Below are 23,382 nucleotides of genomic sequence, written 5' to 3'. Positions count from 1 at the left end.
CTAAAAATTTAAACGATTCAACTTGAATCAAACAATCATTGTTCATTTTTATATCGCCAGGCAAATGGATAGCAGAAGTACTAAATAACATGTAAACAGTTGTGTTTACATTAAGAGACAACTTGTTTGCTTGAATCCACATTTGAACCGACTTTAATTCTCTGTTCACTACATCTAAAAGGGTTGTTGGGTTTCGATGTGAAAAGAAGATATTAGAGTGATCGGCAAAAAGAAGAAAAGATAAAACATTAGATGAATTTTTTGAAGTCATTTATATAAAGAATAAACAAAAGTGGGCCTAAAAGGGATCCTTGAGGGACTCCACAAGATAGTGTTTTTAAACTGGAACTGAAGCCGTTGATATTTACAAACTGTTTCCTGTTAGTTAGGTAGCTCCTGAACCAGTCCAAGGCCTTTCCACGTATCCCATAATGCGAGAGTTTGTATAACAAAATACCGTGATCGATAGTGTCAAAGGCCTTGGACAGGTCCAGGTTTCCAACAGTATGTGATGAGTCGTCAATAGCGTGGGCTACTTTATCGATAAAAGCAAGCACAGCGTGAGTAGTAGAGTGTTTTTTTCCTAAATCCAAATTGAGACTCACAAAAAAATATTGCATTCGTTTAAGAACTTAAATGAGACACGAGAGACACGCTAAGGGAGAATTCAAAGAGAGAAAAATTGCCAAAAAAATCAATTCAAAGAAGAAAAAGAAAGAAATCATAAGAAAAAGCTCGTGAGAGAAAAACAAAAGAAGAACAGGGAAGAGAGAATCACCTGGTGAGATATTGTAACCCCTCCCCATCAATAACCGTTTACACGTAATGGATCCCCTCCGCATGCTCGATGGATCCAGAACATTTGAAGCATGTGGAAATTGTAGGAATGCTTATGGCCAATGACAATCATTCATTCGAAAAGTGGGGCATTAGCTGTGCACATTGGTTTGTTATTCTTGCTGCTAATTAGGGCAGGGCATTGTCAATTATCTAGGCATCCTTGATCTCGTATCCCATCCCCATCAACACCATGACTGCTAGAAAAAAAAATAAATCCTTGAAACATGTCATAACATCACACTGAATATATCTCTGGTATGTGAAATTTCGGTTTCAAAAGGTACTACATCCACAAAAATATAAAAAAATGATTAATTCATTAAAAATAAATGTATGGACCTGGATTTTCTTTGAGAGTGGTTTTAGTGTTGTATCATATAGCAGTATAATAAGGGGAAATATCATTCCAGTCTGAGCTTGCTAAATATGATAATAAAAAAAAAAATCACGTTTTTCTCAGAACTTGAAATTATGGATGTAGTACCTTTTGAAACCGAATTCTTAGCTTGTTGCTATTGTGTCGGACAGTGAATAAAGCTGTCATCAAAACAAACACACACAAATACAAAACAGCAACCCATTTCAAATATCACGAGAAAGTGTACTTAAAGGGATGGTATAGTCAGGTGGAGATGAGGATTGAGCTTTAACTTTTGCTGGATACTATGCAACCTCCTTTAAAAATCTTACAGAACATACCATTTTAATATAAATTCATTGCTTATTTAATGAAAATTGGCTTTGAAATGGCGGAGATATCCAAAAACGAAACCATCCTATGAAAGTTGGGTCCCACCTTTTATTCAAATTACTTGTTCTGGATATCTCTGGCATTTCAAAACCAATTTTCATCAAGTAAATGTTGCATTCCTTTTTGAATTACATGCTCTTTCATATTTAATGAGAGGTTTCTCATTTGTTAAGATCACAACTGCTGATCTGTAAATTAACATATTTACAGATTTACAGATCAGCAGTTGCGATCTTAACAAATTCAATTTGTAGAGGGAGACAAAGTGAAGAAACTCGCACCTGAACCTTCACAACTCTGAATAATATCTTTCTTTCATTTAATAGGTTTCTCATTATCTCGTCAATTAAAGAAAGCTGAAACAATGTGTAGGTCTCAAATGAAACTATTCCATTCCTTTAAACAACCTTGTGCATGAACATCTCAGATCTTCCATGAACATTTTGGTAATGAAATGATCTTGAAAATTTTACCTGACATGTAAACGCACGCTTGAATGTCACATTGATTTTTCATTCCTTGAATTCATTTTCATGTCTTCTCACATCTACTTCAATACTGATATTTGTCTATTGAAGATCCACCAGTAACTGTTAAATGAAATGTACTTATGGACGATGAATCAATGACGAGAAAAATTTGGGATGACAGATTCAAGGACACGAGAATTAACTTTAAAAATATACTTGTATTAGTTTCTGGTTCCGTTCAATCTTTGCTTTATAAGGATTAGATATACATTCAGTAGCCGAATGTATGCGAACAGTTTGAATGTAACAACAATTGAAAGATTTTTTTTTTAAAGATCGTCTTAAAAATCATCATAAAAGAAGAATATCTAATCATTTTTACTGATGCTACACTTGATATATAACAATATATTGTTTTGAAGATTGACTTTTAATTGTCACACATATTTCGATCATTTTCTTTCTTTTTCAGTAGTTTTGATGAAAAAAAAAATCTCAAACTAGTGAAAATGGACATTATATTTGCCAGAGTTTGCATTTGAACTTTTTTGAAATTATATTTGAGTATTTACATACGTTTTAAGACAATTAAACATCGAGTAAGATTTCATACAAAGTATGTGGTAAATATGTATACTATATGCGACAGAGTGAGACAGAGAAAGGTGTGTTTCTTATCAGTGTTATAGATGGTAACAATCCGATTTATTCTCGTTTTCTTATTTTTTCTGATAGTTTATTTTCAAGCTATCTTTCATTTCTCTCTCTATTTTCCCTCCACATGGAGTTCGCCTTGTCAATGGAAGAAACGTGAGAGAAGGACGAGTTGAGATTCTGCATCAAGAAGACGAATGGGGCACGGTGTGTGACAACTCCTGGAGCTAAGAAGATGCCAACGTGGTCTGCAGGATGCTGGAATTCCAAGAGGCCTGGGCAGCCCTCTGCTGCGCCACCTTTGGCAGAGGATCTGAACGGATTCTACTTGACAGTGTGGAATGTGATGGAACAGAGGACCACTTGGCGGAGTGTAAGCATGGCGGTATCGGAATCAATAATTGCACGCGCGGACGGGTGATGAAGATGCGGGCATTATTTGTATCAATCGTGTGTAGAAATTCCAGGGAGACTGGTTTATTATGAATCGTACTTATTCAATAAGACAAGTATCTAAAATATTTCTGATATTACCTGCACTGTTAAGTGTATCATAACTATCTTATCGCGATTTTTCATGTTACTTCTGCACTAAGGTTCATTATGTGTTTTTGCTCTTCTCAGTGTTAACACTTAAAGAGATACAATTGCATAACATCTCGGGAGGGGTATATTACTTGATATTGAATTCAAACATAAAAATCTATCATTTATGCAACAAATGATATGTTAAATGAATATACGATTATCACAATTATATGTCGTTAATATCGACGTAACTGCAATAACGATTTCGCCAATTATGAGAAATGCGTACTACGGTCAACTTGTACTCAATTGTTAGTCCTACATTATGGCAATTCGTGTTATTCCTCCAATCAGGTCAGGAACTAGGAGACCGTATGGCTGATGGAACTAATGAGATGGAAGGACGGGTTGAGGTTCTCCACGACGGCGAATGGGGCACGGTCTGTGACAACTCCTGGGGGATGGATGACGCTACTGTCGTCTGCAGAATGCTCGGCTTCGGAGGTGCCGCCGAAGCCCCGTGCTGTGCCCATTTTGGCCAGGGCTCTGGAAATATCCTGCTGGACAACGTGCTATATAAGGGAAGTAAAGACAATGTGGGCTCTTGCTTGTATCCTGATATCGGCGAACACAACTGCAGATACGACGAAGACGCAAGTGTCATATTTATGCTCTGCAGATGGTTAGTATCCAACTCTGAGCCTTGTTGTCTTCTTAAGTTATCATATCCAAAATTTTTGTGTTTTGTTTAGTAACATTTATTTGACTGTTTTCCCCTTGTTTAATTCGGTTCTCCCAGTCATATCATGGTCTAAATACAATGTAGATATCTGTATTTCATGATCCCCCTATCTGACTTATCACGGAACTTGTGGCTGTACTAGCTTGCTTTTACGCAGGCCACGTCATATTTCTCGTATTATAACCATAGCCGAACTCTAATGTACTTATAAAGACCTTTTGCTGATATTATATATACTAGACAAACTAATGTGCATTACTGTGAAGTTTCATCTAATTTTTACCTTGTATTAATTTGGTATTGTTTATTTTCTTTTTGTCCTGTGCTATTTGTGAGAAATATGAATATAAGTTAAAACTGAAATTGAAGTTATTCGCTGCAGCTTTACCTTCACTTTCCTCTATAAGGAGGTGTAAAAACCGATGGAAAGAACACACTCACACTCACTCACACACACACGCAGACGCACAGTATTACAAATACTGGACCTCACTCCAAAAGATTAACTTTCAATGGTTTGCCGCCGATTAACACTATCTAAAGAACCCATACAGATACATTACTTTTCAAACAAGACATCGACTGAGGACTGCCGTGGTAAATGTTATGAGACATTGCTTCGATCTCATTGCAGTGTCCTATGATTCGAACTAATATGAAATTAACATCATCTCTGAAAAGAAATATGAAGGTATGAAGAAATGTGTCTTTGCAGTATACGTCAAGGTACAACGTTCCATAAACGGAAGAATGAAAGTATATAATTGTGTATTGAGTTTTTGCTTTGTTTTTGTTTTTGTTTTTGTTTTTGCTTAAAATCAACCAAATGAATGATTGTGTAATGTGCAGTTCGTACGTTATAATACCAAATGAAATATCCAACAGGAGAGATACCGAAGGTTCGTCTTGTTGGAGGAGCTACCGACAGAGAAGGAAGAGTTGAAGTTCTATACAACGGAGAATGGGGCACGGTATGTGACGACTCCTGCGGTATCGATGACGCAAACGTTGTCTGCAGAATGCTGGGTTTTCTCGAGCCCCCGGCAGCCCCTCCCGAGGCCCGTTAAATATGGTCCCGGTTCAGGCAGCATCATATTGGACGACGTGTCATGTGATGGGCAGGAGGAGAACTTGGCCGATTGTGAGCATCGCGGCTGTAATCCCATAATTGTGTTCACGAGAAAGATGCAAGCATTGTGTGTTCTGTTCTAGATGAAGGTAATGTATTGAGCACTGATATCAATTCATTTGTACAGCGAACGAAACCAACAACACGTGTGGCCTTAATTTGTAGAAATCTGTTTCACAAAGGGAAATGAAAGCATAAAAGTTTGTTTCTTAATTGTTGTTGATGTTTTTTTTTTATCCCTTACCCTGCCGGGTTTAGGGATTTTTTTCCAATGTCCTATAACAAAGTGTCCTGGCAAAAAAAAAAAAAAAAAAAAAAAAATCATCTTCACTTAATTGTTGTAAGAAAACACGTTTGGAAGTTTTTGTCTGTTTGTTTTTTAATTCTTAATTATATTGAGAAATTGATATAGATAGTTTCACAGGCTTCATGTGTGTTCTCAGGGATCATTTTAAATCCAAACTTACTTATTTTGTCTCAATGGATTAGAGGCAGTACCGACTTCCCGACCTACTTGCGCCACGATATCTATTATGTTAATATCTGATATATTGATTTAAAACTCATCCTCTAGTAGGTACTTGTATTCAACATGAAACATGAATATTTCACTTGAATAATTCAATTCCGTGTCATTAATTCCAGGTTTTGAAATTCGTCTTGTCGATGGAAGTAATGAGTATGAAGGAAGAGTGGAGGTTCGCCACGAAGGAGTGTGGGGCACAGTCTGTGGCGACTTCTGGAGTATTGAAGATGCCACAGTCAGCGACAGTTGTCTGCAAGATGCTCGGTTTCGAAAGGGCGTTGGAGGCGCCCTGCTGTGCCAGATTCGGTTAAGGCTCTGGCAGAATCTTAATGAGTGCCCTATTCTGTGACGGAACCGAAGGCACCCCACTGAACTGCAGCCACGGCGGCTTTGGACATCACTATTGCGGACACAGCGAAGATGGAGGTGTCATATTTTATGCACTAATGAGCGTAAGCGTCAGCATTAAGAGACGAAATTCATGTACTTTGCTCAATTTTAGCACATCGGTTTGGATTCTGAATTTACGAAAAGATTAGGGAAATCACAACTGAAAAGATTTCCAATTGCATCGCCGATTTTTATGTCTTTGGACATATGAGTGGAGATTAGTAGAAAAGCTCTATTTACCGTTTTAGTAATTTTTCCCTTGTCTAATATTTCCTCTTTGCCTAATTTGCGTATCCTACACTTTTATATTCACCTCGGTGACTGGTACAGCAAAGCCAAAATTTGACGTGCGCCTTGTCGCGTCAACGCGACCGACATCGGGCAGAGTGGAGATTTTGTACAATGGAGAGTGGGGCTCGATCTGCAGGGATGACTGAGGCTACGATGAAGCCGCAGTGGTCTGTAGGACGCACGGGTATAAGGGGACCACGTGGTTCCCCTGCTGTTCCTTTTTCGGCCGCGGGACTTTGGATTTCGTGATGGGTGACGTGGAGTGTGTCGGATCAGAAGAAAATTTAGCTGACTGCCAGTATACGGGCTCTTGGTCGCGTGAATGCAACGAAGTGGCAGTTGCTGTATGCAAGACTCCACGTAAGTACCATTGCTTTAAAAAAATTAATAAAAAACCCATTAATAACTCAAATGGCTTCTTACTACTTAAACATTTGAGGCGTCTCGTCGGAAATTCATCGAACACTTTTAAGTAAGTTTATAGCTGACATTATCAGATCAAGTTCCAGGTAGACTTTGCAAAAAAACAACAACAACAACAACAAAAAAAGATGATGGAGTTAAACAAACCACAACTATCAGTGCCTGGCGGCGACCCTTTGTATAATTTCAGTTTTATTTGACACTTGAAAGTACATCATTTCACACATTTTGTAGTGTTCCTGTACTAAAATAGTTCATATAAAAAGTTATGGGGCCTACTTATCATGATTAATACATATGAATACTGTGCAATAATAAAGTAACTGTTTTCAATATACATCTTGCATTTTGTTATCGACAGCACGTCAATTTGATGTCCGCCTTGTCGGGGGTAGGAACGAGAGGGAAGGTAGGGTGGAAGTTACCGTCGAGCGTGGCTGGTGGGGAACAGTCTGTGACGACATGTGGGGGGATGGAGGAGGCAAACATCACTTGTCGGTTGCTAGGTTACGACAGTGCCCTGGAGTCCACTTGCTGAAGTAGTTTTGGCCGGGGTTCTGGCAGCATCCTCCTTGACGACATGGAGTGAACGGGGAAGGAAAGTCACCTGGCTCTCTGTCAGTATCCTGGCTTTGGCAATGACAATATTGTAATCATAACGAAGACGCAGGCGTCATTTGCTCGCCAAAACGTAAGTAAGCATTTAAGTATTATATTAAATGGGTTAGTCAAATACCGGTTAGTGATTGGCTAAACACATTCATATTGTGATGGAGGTACATTCGTTATGTTTGCCCATGGGCGAACATTCTTGTAATGTTCTCCCATGGGAAAACATTTTCACGTATCAAATGACAGAGATGTAGGACCGCGCGCACACAGTGAATTTGGCTCTGCTGCGCGAGCGAGCGATCGAGTGCGTTGTGCTGGTGGTTGACGTATTTGACGTATTTGACTAACCCATATAATATAACAGATGATGACTTTTGTTGTCAGGAACATGTACCGAACGTTCCACCCTCAGGGTTTGAAATGCTATTTCGGGAGGCTATAAGTCCCTCGACTTCGTCTCGGGATTTTTAACCTCCCTCAATAGCATTTCAAACCCTTCGGGTGGAACATTCGGTATGTTCCCTCCCCGCCAGTCATTAGCTATATAATGTAGTTAACAGCACTTTTGATACTTATAGGCGTACACCTTGTAAACGTTTTTACTCTAACACAGTATAAGGGACTCATCCAAGATACAGAACGCAATGCTCTCAAAAGTGATAAATAACGCTGAATCCAAATTAGTTAGTCCTAATTGGCTAGACCATGTCAATTATGCCAAATATCAGTTATACAATCGATTATGGATACCATGGATACCATGGATACCATGCATACAAATTAGGGGAAATGTCATCTTCACAGAAGGAAGCAGTAATTAAGTTAATTGCTAAGGATGGGAAAGATCCTTTTTTATTGAAGAATTATAGACCGATATCTCTTCTTAATGTAGATTATAAGATTTTAACAAAGATTTTAGCTAAACGGATAAAGGAAGTTTTGAATGAAGTTATTTTGGGAGATCAAGTAGGTTATATTGAGGGAAGAAATATTGGGGAAGCCATTCGAATCATAGATGATATGATATTTCATACATCTCATTATAATTTACCAGGGTTTTTATTGGCTATAGATTTTGAAAAGGCTTTTGATTCTGTTTCTCATCAATTTCTTCAGAAGGTTTTGCTTTCTTTTGGATTTGGCCCGTCATTTCAAAAGTGGGTACAAGTTTTGTATACAAATGCTTTGAGTTGTGTTTTGAATGGGTTTCTACCGGATATTTTAAAGTGGAGAAAGGTGTTCGACAGGGTGACCCACTGTCTCCTTATTTATTTATTTTATGCATGGAAATAATGGCGCATAGATTACGAAGGGATAATTCTGTACAAGGAATAAAGTTTGGAGAGGAGGAAATTAAATTAGTTTTATATGCAGATGATATGACTATTTTTATACGTAATGAGAAATCAATTTAAAGGTTAAAGATGTTGTTTGAAGAATTTAAAAAAATGTCGGGATTAAAGGTAAATATGGATAAGACTAAAGTATTAAGATTGGGATTATATCAGCATTTGAAATTAGATACTAATTTTGGAGAAACAGTTGATTTTGTGAAGATACTTGGGATTTTCTTTTCTTTAGACGAGAGAATAAAGGAAAATATGAATTATAAAGAGATTTTGAGTAAGATAAAAGTTCTTTTGAATTTCTGGAAACAAAGAGATCTAACTTTGACGGGAAAGATTCAATTACTCAAAGTACATATTTATTCAAAAGTTATATATCGAGCTTCTCTCACTCCAGTTCCTAGGTGGGTTTTTGATTCTTTAGACAAATTGGTTTTTGATTTTATATGGAAAGGAAAAAGAGATAAAATTAAAAAAGATATATTGTTTTTAGATTATGTGGGTTAAAAATGATAAATTTTGTTGATCTAGTTAAAGCACAGCGAGTTATGTGGGTTAAGAAAACTTCTTAATAAAGATGAAAATATAAAATGGAAGCAATATTTTAATTTTGTTACGAGAGATATAGGAGGAGAATTTATATTTTTGTGTGATTATTTACCAGCGCTGTTGAAAGTGAGAGCTCCATTATTTTATAGGGATTTATTAGAAGTGTGGGTACAAACGAAACAAATGAGAAGTAATGTTAGTAGTAGTTTGTATAGTGGTAATGTTATAATATTTAATAATAAATATATACGATTGAATAGAAGTTGTATATATGATGAAAGTATGTATAAAAATGGAGTTTATAGATTAAAACATATATTAGGAAATAATGGTGAATTGAAATGTGATATTTTAGAGATTTAGGTCTAGGAGTTAAAGATATTTTTTTGTCAAGATGTATTTATGAAAATATACCGATGGGTTGGAGGAGAAATAAGAAAGAAAAGAAAAAGATATTTTGGAAACTGATTTTATTATAGGAGGGAAAACAATCGCCATTAGCAATTTTAGATCAAAACAAATGTATTTGCAATATCTTAAGGAAAAAGAAAGTGCAGTATTGATTTTTGATAGAATTAATCAAAATTATGGGTTTTCTGTCAAGGAGATACAAAATATATTTTTAAGGCCAAGACAATGTACATTAAATAGCCGATTAAGAGAGTTTCAGTTTAAACTGATGCATGGTATTGTTTATACAAATCACCATCTTTTCAGGTTTGGTTTTACTGCAGTAATTTATACTCTTTTTGTGAAAAAGAAGAAGAAACATACAAACACTTATTTTATATTTGTGAGCATGTGAAATTACTCTGGGAATCATGTGAAGAAATGATAGAGAATGTTGAATTTAAAAATTGTACTTGGGAAGAAATTCTGTCTGGGTGGAAGGAGGATAATAGGGGAAAACATCAGTTGTTAAATCACATTTTAATTTTGGTTAAATATTTGATTTTTAAAAGCAGAGAATATAGAAAGCCGCCTACATATCGTGAAATAAAAAATAATATTTCTATAAATATTTTAGAGGATAGATTTGAGGAAAAGAAATTAGCATCAATGAAGGGAACTTTAACCATTCATTTTAGTAAATGGGAAAATTTGAAAATAAGTATGGAAGGACCCGGAGCCAGATGTCCACGGGGAAGGGGGGAAGGGAGGGGAAGGGCAGAGGGGAGAGGGAGGGGGGAGGGGGAGGGGGAGGGGGGTGATTAACGGGAATATCGAGTACATTTGGTTGTATATCGATTTTATTTGGGTGCATATTGATGTGTTAAATATTTCTTTGTATGAAGCACCAATACGCTGAAAGTACAGCTCCATTTAATATAAATACTTTTTATATATTTTTTTTTAATGAATGCGCTGTCATGTTAAAAGGACAGATCCATTTGATTTTAATGAAAGCAAGTAAGCAGTGTATGTTGTTTTTTTTTTTCTCGGTGAATTGTATTTCCTTTGCTAATACACTGTTCCTGCTGAAAGTACAGCTTGTTTTGATTTCATTATAATTGTGTTTTGTTAAATCGTGAATTCTGTAATACATATGATTCGATTTATCATGAAATTGTATTGAATAGGAATCAATGAAAGATTATGGAAAAAAAGTGGTATATTGCTATGGTTGTTATGCTTGGTACAGGTGTATGTGTCACATGAGCAATCTTTCTTGTTATTTACTCTGCTACTTTGACACATAAGCATTCAAATCAAAATAAATCAAGTACATTTAAATCAACGTTTTTAATAATCGAGTTTTGGTTTTGGTACAAGGTTGGTTGCAGGTCATCAGCAGGTCTGGCTCAGCTAGCGACGCTGGTCCCTCGTACCGGTAGTCTACCGGACACAACGCCAGCGCTATACTGTACCAACTTCTGAGCGGCGGGGGGACACAAACCCGGAACCCAGAGCAGCATAGCCAAAAGTTACGCGTTTATTAGGTGATCCGAGTATCCTCTCGGATCACCTTCTGTATCTGTACTGATTCTTTGTTCTTCTTCTTCTTTTTCTTCTTCTTTCTCCGCAAAAATTGTGTATCGCTAATCTCGGAAAGTCCTCTTCCTATCAACGTCAAAATTATACCATACATGTATCATGTCCCAAAGACGATCCTTCTAATAAAATCATAGTGATTAGTCGATCATGACGTCACTATGACGTCATTATATGAAAACACATTCTCAATCATATCTCTTTAATGGAATGAAAATTTTCAATGAAATTTACGTCACATATATTTCAAGTCAAGCGCATTCTACTCATATGATCAAAATTCATATTTTCTCTTAAAACGTGCGCGTACGCGCGCGTTGAAATATTTGTATGCTCAAATCGAGCTCAATTTTTTTTTGCACACGTTTCAGACCATTTGGAGCATTTTTTGAAAAATTGAAAAAATTGGACGGACGCGTACGCGCGCGCACATATACGCACGTACAGCTCTTATGCAATTGAAATTTCCCATTTTTTCACACTTATCGGATGCCTGAAATGTCAAGGAATATTTCTACCAAGTTTCAAGTCAATCCGACTCAATATGACGTCACACGGGCCCGTCAAAGTTGAAATTCCGCGCGCGCGTCAATGGCGATATACAGTGCAACAATGCAAAAAAACCGCCAATTTTGAATCCGATTTTACTCGTCAGGATGGACGATGACCCCCCATTTTTTTTACATATTCTGAAAGCTGATGAGTTGTACATGTCATTTCATGGATTGGCAATGCTGGAAAAATGATGAAAAGATATCAAATTTCTTAATGAAATAAAAAAAGTAAATTTTCAAAATGACGTCATCGAATTTTAAGTTTACTCAAGCATATCTCACTTATTCTTTTGTTGATTTTCATCCAAATTTCAATATGCTGTAGCTTATTAAATGGTCTTTCAGTCATATATTAACAACATTTTGATTGGATGACGGCATCACCTCGTGAAAAGGGATTAAAAGTAACCTTGTCAAATTTGACCAGTTTACGTGTTATCTCTATGGGAGTGCAGTTTTTCTGGAAATGAAAACTGACATGACTATCTTTATTGAGCACTAGCTCACTTATGCTTCGGTGAATTTCTCCAAGATTTTAGTATGTTGTAGCTGAGACTTTGGGCTATCGTGAGTGTGCCCTTCGTTTTTTCATACGGAGTCGGCATCACGTCCAAAAACTTGGTTGAAATTAAAGCTTATCTTCGATGTATTGAAATATGTCTTTGTTTCTGCAACTTTCTTTGCAATAACTCAAGAAAAACATACCCTATCACCACCATATTTTGTACATGTTTAGTTCATGTCCCGTACATTATTTCACAAAATAACAACTACTTGATCAGACACCATCTTGGGTATGTAAATTAGGGTCAAAGGTCATAAATGTTTTATCCTGTATCTTAGTGAATACATGTCCTATCTTTACCATATTTTGCACACGTAAAGACCATGTTACAAGGATCATTTCACAAAATAACAACTTTTGGCTCAGATGCCATCTTGTCTGTGCAAAGTGGGGTCAAATGTCATATGTACTTCATTCTGTATCTTCGTTATAGTGTATACCGAATTTGGTACTAAAGATGGCAGACCTGACTCTCTTTTCTAAATGAGAATCCAAATATCACACGGCCAATGTCTCTAAACAAGGATGACACCTATATGGTCATGCCTATTGCGATCAGGACTCGAATCATTTGATTAAAAAAAAAAATCGGATCACCTAATTTGTCAGTCTTGTCAAATTCCGAGTCTAGTTTATTCTTTTTTTTTTTTTTTTTTTGGTATTTGATATTTTCATATCAAAACTCCAACCTTGTACCAAAACCAAAACTCGATTGTTCAAAACGTTAATATAACTGTACTTGATTTGTTTCTATTTGAATGCTTACGTGTCAAAGTAGCAGACCAAATAACAAAAAAAAAAAAAAAAAGGTTGCTCATGTGACAATTAGGAGGTCCCACCGAGATTCTGCTACTTGACAAAAAGAAAAAAGAAAAAAAAAAGAATGATGAATGAAACTTACATTTGTGACTTGAAATAAGCTTTGTTGCAATGACGACTCTGAATTGAGGGTTTTTGTATTCTGGTGATACACGCTGATGTAGTACACTCCTTGTGCTAGATTTCACATGTTAAACCTGTTGGTTGTGAATTTGAGGTTGCTCATGTGACAGCATGCTTGTTATTCTAACGGTACCCAGCACCTCTTATATAATAGATATCATATCAATTACAGAAGAACAGACGATACGTAAATTCCATGTACCATTAACTATTTTCCCCTTTTGTTATTAATTTCTTCATAGCATACAAACTTGATATTCGACTTGCTAATGGAAGCAGTGACAATGAAGGACGAGTGGAGGTTCTATTTAAATGGGGCACGGTGTGTGACGACAGCTGGGACATTCGTGATGCAAACGTCATTTGTCGGATGCTTGGCTACGTCGGGGCCTTGGAAGCTACTCGCTGTGCAAAATTCGGCCGGGGCTCTGGCTATTTCTTACTGGATGATGTGGTGTGTACCGGTGAAGAAAGAAACTTCGCTGAATGCCGACATGCACCATTCGAAACATACAACTGCAGACCGTACGAAGCGGCGAGTGTTGTTTGTATTGAGGCAGGCAAAGGCTCGGGCAAATCGTAGGACATTTTTTTTTTTTTTATCTGCACATAATATTATGAACATTCTCTCCCTAACCCTCCCCCCTCTCTCTCTCTCTCTCTCTCCTTCTCGCTCTCTCGCTATCTGTCTATCTCTTCATCTTCATTTTTTATCAATTAGACCTACATTCCTGCAACAGACCATTATAGTGTTAAGATTAATCTGGTGATTGTTAAGGGCTGGTTAGGTTTGTATTCGTAGTTCATGCAATTTAATATTTCATTTTTATAAACAGCAGGTTGATTCTGTAATTGTTTTATTGTCTTTGGGGGAATACGTCCTACATGCGCTGGTTTTTTTTTTTTTTTTTTTGGTTTTTTTTTTGTTAATTTCCATCTGAAAAGATGGCTGGATAGCCCATATTCAGCTACGTTAAGCTGGTCTTCCATGGGGTCAAGTTGGATATGAGGTTGATGTTTTTTTCTTTTAGCATTCCTCCCCATTTCAAGCGTTTTCATTGTTTTTAAGTGTTTTTGTCGCTTTTCTTTTCATGTTTCTTGTTAATGGCATCCTTGTAGATTGCGATTACTGTACTTTGTAATGTCAATGCCTGCATTTATCTTCTTAATAAGCGTTCTTATACGTTTTCTTGGATATGTAATTTACTTGAATCACGTGAATGAATGAATGAATGAATTAATGAATGAATGAATAAGACATTTATATGATCTCAATTATGATTGTTGCCTAATGATGATACAGTTCCATTTGGCTGCCTTTTGAAATCCTTCTGATATCAAAATACGAACCTGACGCATCATTAGCACTGTTTCTCACTATTGGATGATTTAAGTGTAAGTGGCCTGGATTTTGATATGGATATTGTGCAAACGTGAACATGATGAACATAGGAAAAGAAAAAGTGGTTAAATGATATCAGCGAGATGAATGGTCTTGGAAAGACAACTTTAGTTGACAAGACTCTTAATTGCTTAAATTCGTTTTAGTCACTGAACACGAAAATCTGAGTGTAAGTAGATTTTTTGTCTTTACTACTGTAGAGTACAGGGTTTGGGAACACTAAGATATAGGACATTTTGATGTTTTTGATTATATCACCGCACAAAGTGGCAATCGACACTGTTAGTACAGTGGACTCCCGTTATAACGAAGTCTTCGGGATTGGCAGTTTTCTTTCGTTACATCGAAATTTCGTCATAACCGAATAAATAAACAACAAAAAACAAGAATTGAATAATGTTGCGGTCTTAATCTTTGCTTCGTTGTAACCGGACTTTCGTTATAACCGTGGTCATTATAATGGGAATGCACTATACCTTGAACTGATATAAGTTATCGTATGACTGATTGCTCGATTCCCCATTTGCCTGGTCTTTATTTTTTTTTCTTGTAATTGGCTAAGGCATATTTTTGATGGCTTTAACCCCATAATGGTTTTCTGAGATTTTAGCTAGAATCATCTATAGGCCTGATCATTCTTGCATGACGAAATCATCCATTGAATCGATCAAAAAGGGCACATTGCACTATACTTCCTAATTCATGTGATATGTTTATAGTGTCAAATTGTACTTTTTGTCTATCAAATTCATATGCACTCACACGCACACACACACACGCACAAATAATTATATATATATCATATGTATGTATATGTATAAAAGATGATGAAGTACGATAAAAATGCATTTTATTCCAACAGTGCTATTTATTCAGATCAAATTTTCGACAGGTACACACGTCTTTTTCATGGTCAATACGAACAATGCCGTTCATGTCGACACAAACGCAGCCCATAGTGTGGTGTAAGATCAGTATTATGTTCGTGTTTGACGGAGAGGATGTTTTACCATTTATGAATCATTTTTAGTTATCATTTTTTACCTGATAATGAGTGGTGACAACCCAACTTCCCGTTTTCCCCGCTCTTTGTCAAAATGAATGATGCGACGGGCGGAATAACAACAAACAGACCAATAATTATAATCATCCTTCACCAGCCAGAACTGACACAGAATCCCTGGGTCTATACTCTTTGTGACCGTGGGCGATGCGAAGAGAATCTAATCCACAACCTTTGTAAAGCTGATTTTATGATGATGGGTTCGGTAATTAGTGGATCAAACTCTCATCGGGTCGCATGCAATGAATTATAACGCTTCTTATTTCACGCCGACTTTTCGCTATTAGACTTCATGGTCACACAACCGGGATTTCCCACTCTGGTGCTCACGATTCGTGGACACCCTGCGCAGATGATGCTAATTCAATGATTAAACTTTAGCTTTTCATCCGAGCGCATACTGCTCGCTCAGTCAACTGAAATCCGCCGGTTTATTGTACCGATGAAATCATCTGACGGACGCTGAAATTAGCTGTATCAGTTTTACTGTCATTATTATTGCTTTAACACGGCGACATTGAACGTTTTCCCTTGCCTGTTGAGGGATCGGAATGGCTGATGACTGAGTTTGGATATTAATACCGCATATTACGGAATACCTGATTATCAAATATGTTGGTAAGTAACCGTTATTTCACTATTTCAACAAACTGATTTATTAACAGTATATCTTCAAATCAAACATGTGGCAGTAGTTCCAAGAAAAGAAAATGAAGTAGAGCGAGTTATTGAAATTAAAAACAAGACACGAATTGCTGAAGGCATAAAAGGAACTCAAAGATAAAATTACCTGATATTATTTTAGAGCTAAAATGCATCAATGCTTTACCGTCGACTGTTTTGTTAATTTTTCACAGTCACATTGTTCTTTACCGAATTATAACTATGATATAGCAGCATTTTTGCCTCGAATCTTCCTTCTCTAACAATATCACAACTGCCAAGTGAAAAATCTTTTTTGTTATTGTTCCTTTGATTGTGTTTGTTTTTGATGGTGTATCTGAAATCAGTGTTTTAGCTTCCCGCTGGTCCTTTAAAAGAGATTTTCTGCTTTTTCTCATAATTGTAAACTGTGTTTTAGTCATTTACTTCCTATATCCACTCTTCTTCTCCCTCGCTCCTGCCGTCCTCTTCATCTCTCTTTATCTCTCTCTCTCTTTCTCTTTCTTATTTTACTCGCCTACTTTCTCAGATTATTTTACTCATCACATTCCATCTTCATTCTCCCACGTGCTTTTACTTTCGCTGGATTTGCTCCTAACTCTACTCTTCTCATTCTTAACACGTCTATGAAACTCCTTTTTTTCTTTCTTGCACCTCAGTGGCGTTATTTTGAACTTTTCTTAGTACGAACTAAGAATCTCCTATTTTGTATTTCTTAAAGACAAACGTAACAACTGCAGTAAAAAAAAAAAAAAAAAAAAAAAAAAAGGAAAAAAAAAAAACTTAACTTTTGGATACCGAACGATCGAGATCCGCTGGAGGAAGAGACTACTAGCGGTTATGACGTCACCTGTGGACAACAATATAAAGAAAGTACAAAGGGAATTCCACAAAAATTCATTTTTCATGAAAATTGCACATTCCATCAACTTGATACTGACATAGTTAAGGGTAGCAATTATTATTCCTGATTTCTGAAAGCGGTTAGTCAAGTGCTCTTTCATTATGCTAAAAAAAGGGAATTTTAGTGGAATTCCCTTTATATTTTCTTTATATTATTGTCCACACACGACGCCATAGTCTTTAGGCGTCTCTTCATCCAGCGGTTCCAACACCAAAACTTTAAAAATTCATAACTTTTGCATCGATTGTCCCATTTTCCTCAAACTTTCAACGATGTCTTCTACAATGTTGCTGCTTTTACTCAATCCATGCACATTCCTCTTTGGGTTTTGGTTTCCTGTAATCACGTAATGCGACAAAACGCAGGACTGGTAATGAAACACCAAGAAGGACTAGGATCTCGATCTGTCGGTTTTACATGAGCAACCTGACATTGGTATGATTTCAAATAGTACAGTGTGTAAGTGCCTGCGTGAATTTTACCTCGCAAAAAAACATTGAAAGTGTACACCATTGATCTGGCAACTATTGATGAGTTTTGACCTGTTCTGCAGCTGTGGGTTGTTGGGTTTTGTTCAACTAGCTCTCTCTCTCTCTCTCTCTCTCTCTCTATTACATATATGTATATATATATATTACATCTATTTTTATAACTCACACATGTATGATTTTTCGATTAATCATGACACTACGCAACACAACTACACTTGTATACATCAAACTCGAAATGTACGGGAATAACTACTGAAACACTTTACACATTGAAAATTTCGATAATGGTGAAAGAGTTTATATACAAATACACACACACACACACACGCACACACAAACAAACATACACACACATCCTTTCCTGTTCTCGGCTGAATTGATTAATTCCTCCGGTGAGACACTTCGGCCGAGCGTGACCAACGTCAATTCATTTTACCTATACCCTTAATCGGAAAATTGCCTACGGGGCTTGATCTAATTGCGCTAGGCATCAAGCGTTATTCACCTGCAACTAATGTCATGAATACATTTATAGTGACTACAAGTGGAGTAGGTATTACTTTCAATTTGTAAAATTCGTCAATTGCAGCGAGCCGAGAAAAACGTTTTACCGTCCAATTTGTAATCAACTCTTTTAATGCATCAACTAAAATTGTCACTCAAATGAACACCCCACACGCCCTTGTACGGCTAGGCGCTCCAACTTTGTGACCCCCGTATTTCATTAAGAGATCTTCTGCACACATGCATACAAGTCAATAAAATTCCCCCATCCCCATCCCCCATCCCCCATCCCCCACCCCCATCCCCCATCCCCCACCCATGCACACACAGGGCGGTAAGTTGGCTCAGTCGGTAGCGCGTCTGCCTCACGATCACGCGACCCGGGTTCGAACCCGAGTCTGGACTGAGCAATGTTGTGTGTAAGCATACCGTCCCCTCTAGCAAGAGGCAAAACACTCTGTCCCTCGGATAGGACATAAAATGGAGGTCCCGTATGTGAGAGAGTAACAACTCATGCACGTAAAAGATCCCGCTTCATTCATTCATCGCAAAGAGCAGGGTGTTTAACCCGGTGAAGTGGTCCCGCAACTCACATCCAACTGGACCCCATGGAAGACCAGCTAAACGTAGCTGAATATGGGCTATCCAGCCATCTTCTCAGATGGAAATGAACAAACACACAAACAAACAAACACACACACACACACACACACACACACACACACACACACAAACAAACAAACACTGAAACACACACTGACAGACCCAAAGCGTTGTTTAATCTTACCAACGAGGTCTTACTTAGTCCGGCATGAGGCCGTTTTTTTGTTTCTTTTTTATTCATTTCACTTTGAGTGTGTGTGTGTGTGTGTGTGTGTGTGTGTGTGTGTGTGTTGTTATATCTAATAACCCATGACATGTGGTAATAATGACTTCCGTATTTACCTTTCATTTGCTACAATAATATTTTTGGCATTAGGACCTTCTTGTAAATTTTCTGAAAACAATCATTGCTGTAGATCACCAAAAGGTGACCCATACATCCGTAAAACAAGCAAAGAAATGACAAACAGATATAGGCCTTTCACAATGTATTTCTTTTAAAATAGAATTACTAACGCTTTATCTGATAAATGACAGAAAAAAACCACTATATCACATCAATCTCATACGCAAAGACACGAGTACAGAATATGAAATATGCGCTACTTCTATATTAAACTCCACCACAGACAAGAAAATACAAAAATGTTTATTTAGTAATTGTGTTCAATTATCTTTAGTACACTCATTAGATAGATATAATGCATTTTATCAAACAGTCCACGTTTGTTCTTTTGATTTGCTGCTTTAAGCAACTGTGCAGCAGCCGTGTTTCTCCTTTTTCTAGTTTGGCGTGTTTTTCTTTTAGCCGATGTCATTCTTATGACGTCATCGGGTGAACAGAAGAATCTGATGAAGGTCCATTAGCTGATTGGATATCCATGATTAGATTGAGGAATACCCTTCGAGTCTAACCGTGAAAACTGCGATATCAAGATATTGTATTTGCACATCTCTTTAGCAACAGACAATTTTGTTGTTTGAAGACCGGACACAACGCTATTACCGATAACCTAAAAAGGCGAAAAAAAAAAACCCTCTGTGGTCATGACCTTGAGTTTGCACTTATAACCTTATGCATCAACGCGTATACAGATAAGCAATCGAGGATATTACTCTGATTATAATAAACAAGATCCAATGCATGCAGAATCACGCAAAGTGCTATGCCGAGTTCGTTATAATTCACAGTGACGTACGAAGTTTTTGAATTGAATTGAAGTCATTTCAATATTTCCTAATGTCCTAATATAACCCAATAAAACACGATGCACACAGAGCATGTAGGTGCTTGAAAGATAACGGGTAATGTGAAATGCTTATTGATTCATATCATAATTACTATAGAAATAAACAGTTGTAAAGCGTGCGAATATTATTTTAACCTTTTAGCGTTGACATTGCTTCAAATATAACATAAATTATGCATTGGAAAAGAATCAACTTGATGAAATAAATTTTACGATTTATTCGTAAGAAAACGGGTATTGATTCTATAAATGATGCCAATGGATTCATATCCGTTCAATATAGCATTTGCAGGGAAAAGTACAACTCGAAGGGATAAATCTTAGCATTTATTTCGAGAGAGACCTATTGAAAAAGCTTACTGCTTTAATAACGTGGGTCCCTCAGGACCATGTGAGAGAGAGAGAGAGAGAGAGAGAGAGAAAGAGAGAATTATAAGAGACATTGAAAGGAAAAAGTACAAACGAAAGGCTCAACTGATTGACAAATTGCCCTATACATTGACGTAAACAAGCAATAAATTGATCAGCGTTTCAGGATTAGAACCAGCACTCTCTGGTATAAAGGATTAGAACCAGCGATTGCTGGATCAGGACTTGCTGTCGGGCGGAAGCTCGCTGGTCTAGTGGAGATGACGCCTGTCCGGAGATCAGGAGATCGGAGGTTCGAATCCTACAACGCATATTTCTTTTATCATGAGTACTACTAAAGTTTCGATCTATTTATAGTGCATATCTAAGTCGAGGTAGGACACTTTGTCAATCAGTTGCATTAAAGAAAAAGCACCTCGACGGAAGAATTTCATGAATTTTAATAAATTTAAGGCCTTCATGGAACGAATTACACTTAATGACACAGGTCACACACAAATGAAGACATACAGGGCTTACATGTTAAACGATTGATTGTGTAAGAGATCAGTCATTCAAGATCCCATTGAATTTTGGGTGTTCTCAGCGTTCATTTTCATTTTTTTTTTTTTTTTTTTGATGTTCAAGGTTTGAGATGTAGAATTTGGAGTTAATTCTGTTTTAAATGTAACACACTATTGTATCTTAAAACAAACGGAATCAGAAGTGCATCTGGTAGGGCATACATTGCATACAAAAAGTGCACATAGATCGAGGGGGCTTTTTGCTATAACTAGTGTGTGCGCTTTTATTGATGTACCCGTATATTGGACGATAAATCCAAATACTAAATTATCCCTCAAGCAGATCTATTTCATTTCGGCCGAATGATGCCCTCGGCGATACAAAATGGGACTCATGATAATTCTATGTTATACAAATAATGAATGTCTGTGAGTGCAATGGACAGCATATTTCATGAGGTAAAAGATGAAATGATCAATTCAACGAGTATCTAATATACTTTTGTTTTTGTTTAAAAAGACAATCAGTATTCATGCACTCTTTCAAAAAAATGACTCGAAACAAATGACACTAATTTGATGCTAAAACATAATCGCTTTTTTAAGAGAGTGAAAACGCTCTCCTTAATCAAATTCGCACTTCAAACACATACATTGCAATGTTGTACGAAAATTAATTGTAATTCTGTCAGATACACGGTCACCCTTTATTATCCGAGCCGAATTTGCCCAAAGTGCATTCATTTTTCCCCCCGTTGCATCTTCATTTGAAAAAAAAATGATAATCATGAACGACATGCATAATACGAGGCGAAATACAGTAATAACAACAATCATTACATTTTTTCATTGATATTTCTCTTGCAACTGGCGGTGAATGATCAATGTGCTACTGTCACTGACTGGATCATTATGACGATGTACAATAGTGCGGTTGAAAATTAAATTGCGTTATGTTACGGTTTATATGCAGTGTACATTCATATCTAATAATGAACAAGTTCCATTTCTTGTTTTGTTTTGCTAACACGCATCCCAAAACTTCATTATAACGTAGATGGTAAAAAAAAAGTAAGATAACCGAGATCCCATTCATACAGAAGCAAGGCAATCCCCGTAATATTGGAATAAGCAGAATTAGATCCCGTATTCAACGAAATAACTGTTGAGTGTACAGCTGCAATATTGGGTCTTCTGCTTCAGAACGCTGGCAGCCTTTAATCTCCTGTTTGTTTGTTTGTTTGTTTGTTTGTTTGTTTGTTTTTGTATACACGCATAGAACAGAATACATCATGACCAATTACTTTTTTTTTTTGAATAGTAAGTGCTCTTTTCAGTAATCCCATTTTCTATCATGCTTTTCTATTACGTCTTTTCAACAGTTCCCAATCTTTGAAGTAGTATTTTTCTGGACCATCGGAGGTATTCACGGTAAGTCCAGTTATTTCATCTGGCGATTACTAGGTCAAGGTTCTGGTTGTAATTGCCAGATCGTTAGGAAAAAGTGACAGAATGTGACAGAGATATTATGTTATAAAGTGAAACACTTTAAAAGGTTTAATTCCAGGGCAACGCTATAGTACAGTAGGTTAGAACATAAAATTATACATACATACACACAAAACAAACAAATTATAAGTATGTATGTTGGTTTGCTTGTTTTCATTAGAATGCTTGTGAAACGGAATTAGCCGGTTAGCCGTTGTGCTTTAGTGATTCTCTGGTATTGTATAATGTGTGTGTGTGTGTGTGTGTGTGTGTGTGTGTGAATATTATGCACATACAATGTAGCATTAACATGAATATAAAGCTTGAAATTATTTTTGATTCATCGTCCAGTGATTAAGTCTGAATGCATGGAGTAAGATTATTAATAAAATCCTATGAAGAGGCGACGTCAACTTTTCTTATGGTTATAATTTTTGCTGTCGTTTCTCACTTTACGTGCGTGCGTGCGTGGGCGCGCGTGTGTGTCTTCTGTCTTGATCTTAAATTTCTCCCTCCTATGACCCATGTATGACCCATGGTCAACATGGTCAACGTCCCAGACGTTAAAAGGGTCACTGAAAATCGATACTTGATCGGAGACATTCGATTAGCATACTTTATGGAAAAAAAAAAGACAAAGAGAGAGCGATATTTGACTTTCAACAAAATGCTCAAAGTTCAAAGTTACGGAATAGTTTGAATTATGATGTTTCTCCAAAACGGTGTTTATTACTCAAAGGGCGCTTGCGTAATCAATATGGTTACAGTGTCATGTAAAGTTCAATGCCGAAAAAAAAAAAAAAAAAAAACAGAGGATAAACTTCTGGCGGTTTTCTTT

At 36.8% G+C, this 23,382-nt stretch overlaps 1 protein-coding gene across 1 annotated transcript; it reads left to right on the top strand.

The window, feature by feature from the left end:
- Positions 1 to 2,970: 2,970 nt before the first annotated feature.
- On the top strand, positions 2,971 to 5,989 carry LOC140235789 (scavenger receptor cysteine-rich domain-containing protein DMBT1-like). Its single transcript, XM_072315795.1, has 4 exons — positions 2,971 to 3,088; positions 3,598 to 3,896; positions 4,871 to 5,126; positions 5,760 to 5,989. The coding sequence occupies exons 1-4, from the start codon at positions 2,971 to 2,973 to the stop codon at positions 5,987 to 5,989; spliced, it is 903 nt and encodes a 300-aa protein (XP_072171896.1).
- The last annotated feature ends 17,393 nt before the right edge of the window (positions 5,990 to 23,382 follow it).

The sequence above is a fragment of the Diadema setosum genome, chromosome 12 (genome assembly GCF_964275005.1).
Source record: "Diadema setosum chromosome 12, eeDiaSeto1, whole genome shotgun sequence".
Classification (NCBI taxonomy): domain Eukaryota; kingdom Metazoa; phylum Echinodermata; class Echinoidea; order Diadematoida; family Diadematidae; genus Diadema; species Diadema setosum.
This window is presented reverse-complemented; position numbering and strand designations above follow the sequence as displayed.

Coding starts and splice junctions, on each gene's coding strand:
- LOC140235789 (XM_072315795.1), top strand. CDS start 2,971: ATGCTGGAATTCCAAGAGGCCTGGGCAGCCCTCTGCTGCGCCACCTTT. Junction 3,897..4,870: donor ACTGCAGATACGACGAAGAC/GCAAGTGTCATA, acceptor AATATCCAACAG/GAGAGATACCGAAGGTTCGT. Junction 5,127..5,759: donor GGAGGAGAACTTGGCCGATT/GTGAGCATCGCG, acceptor CATTAATTCCAG/GTTTTGAAATTCGTCTTGTC.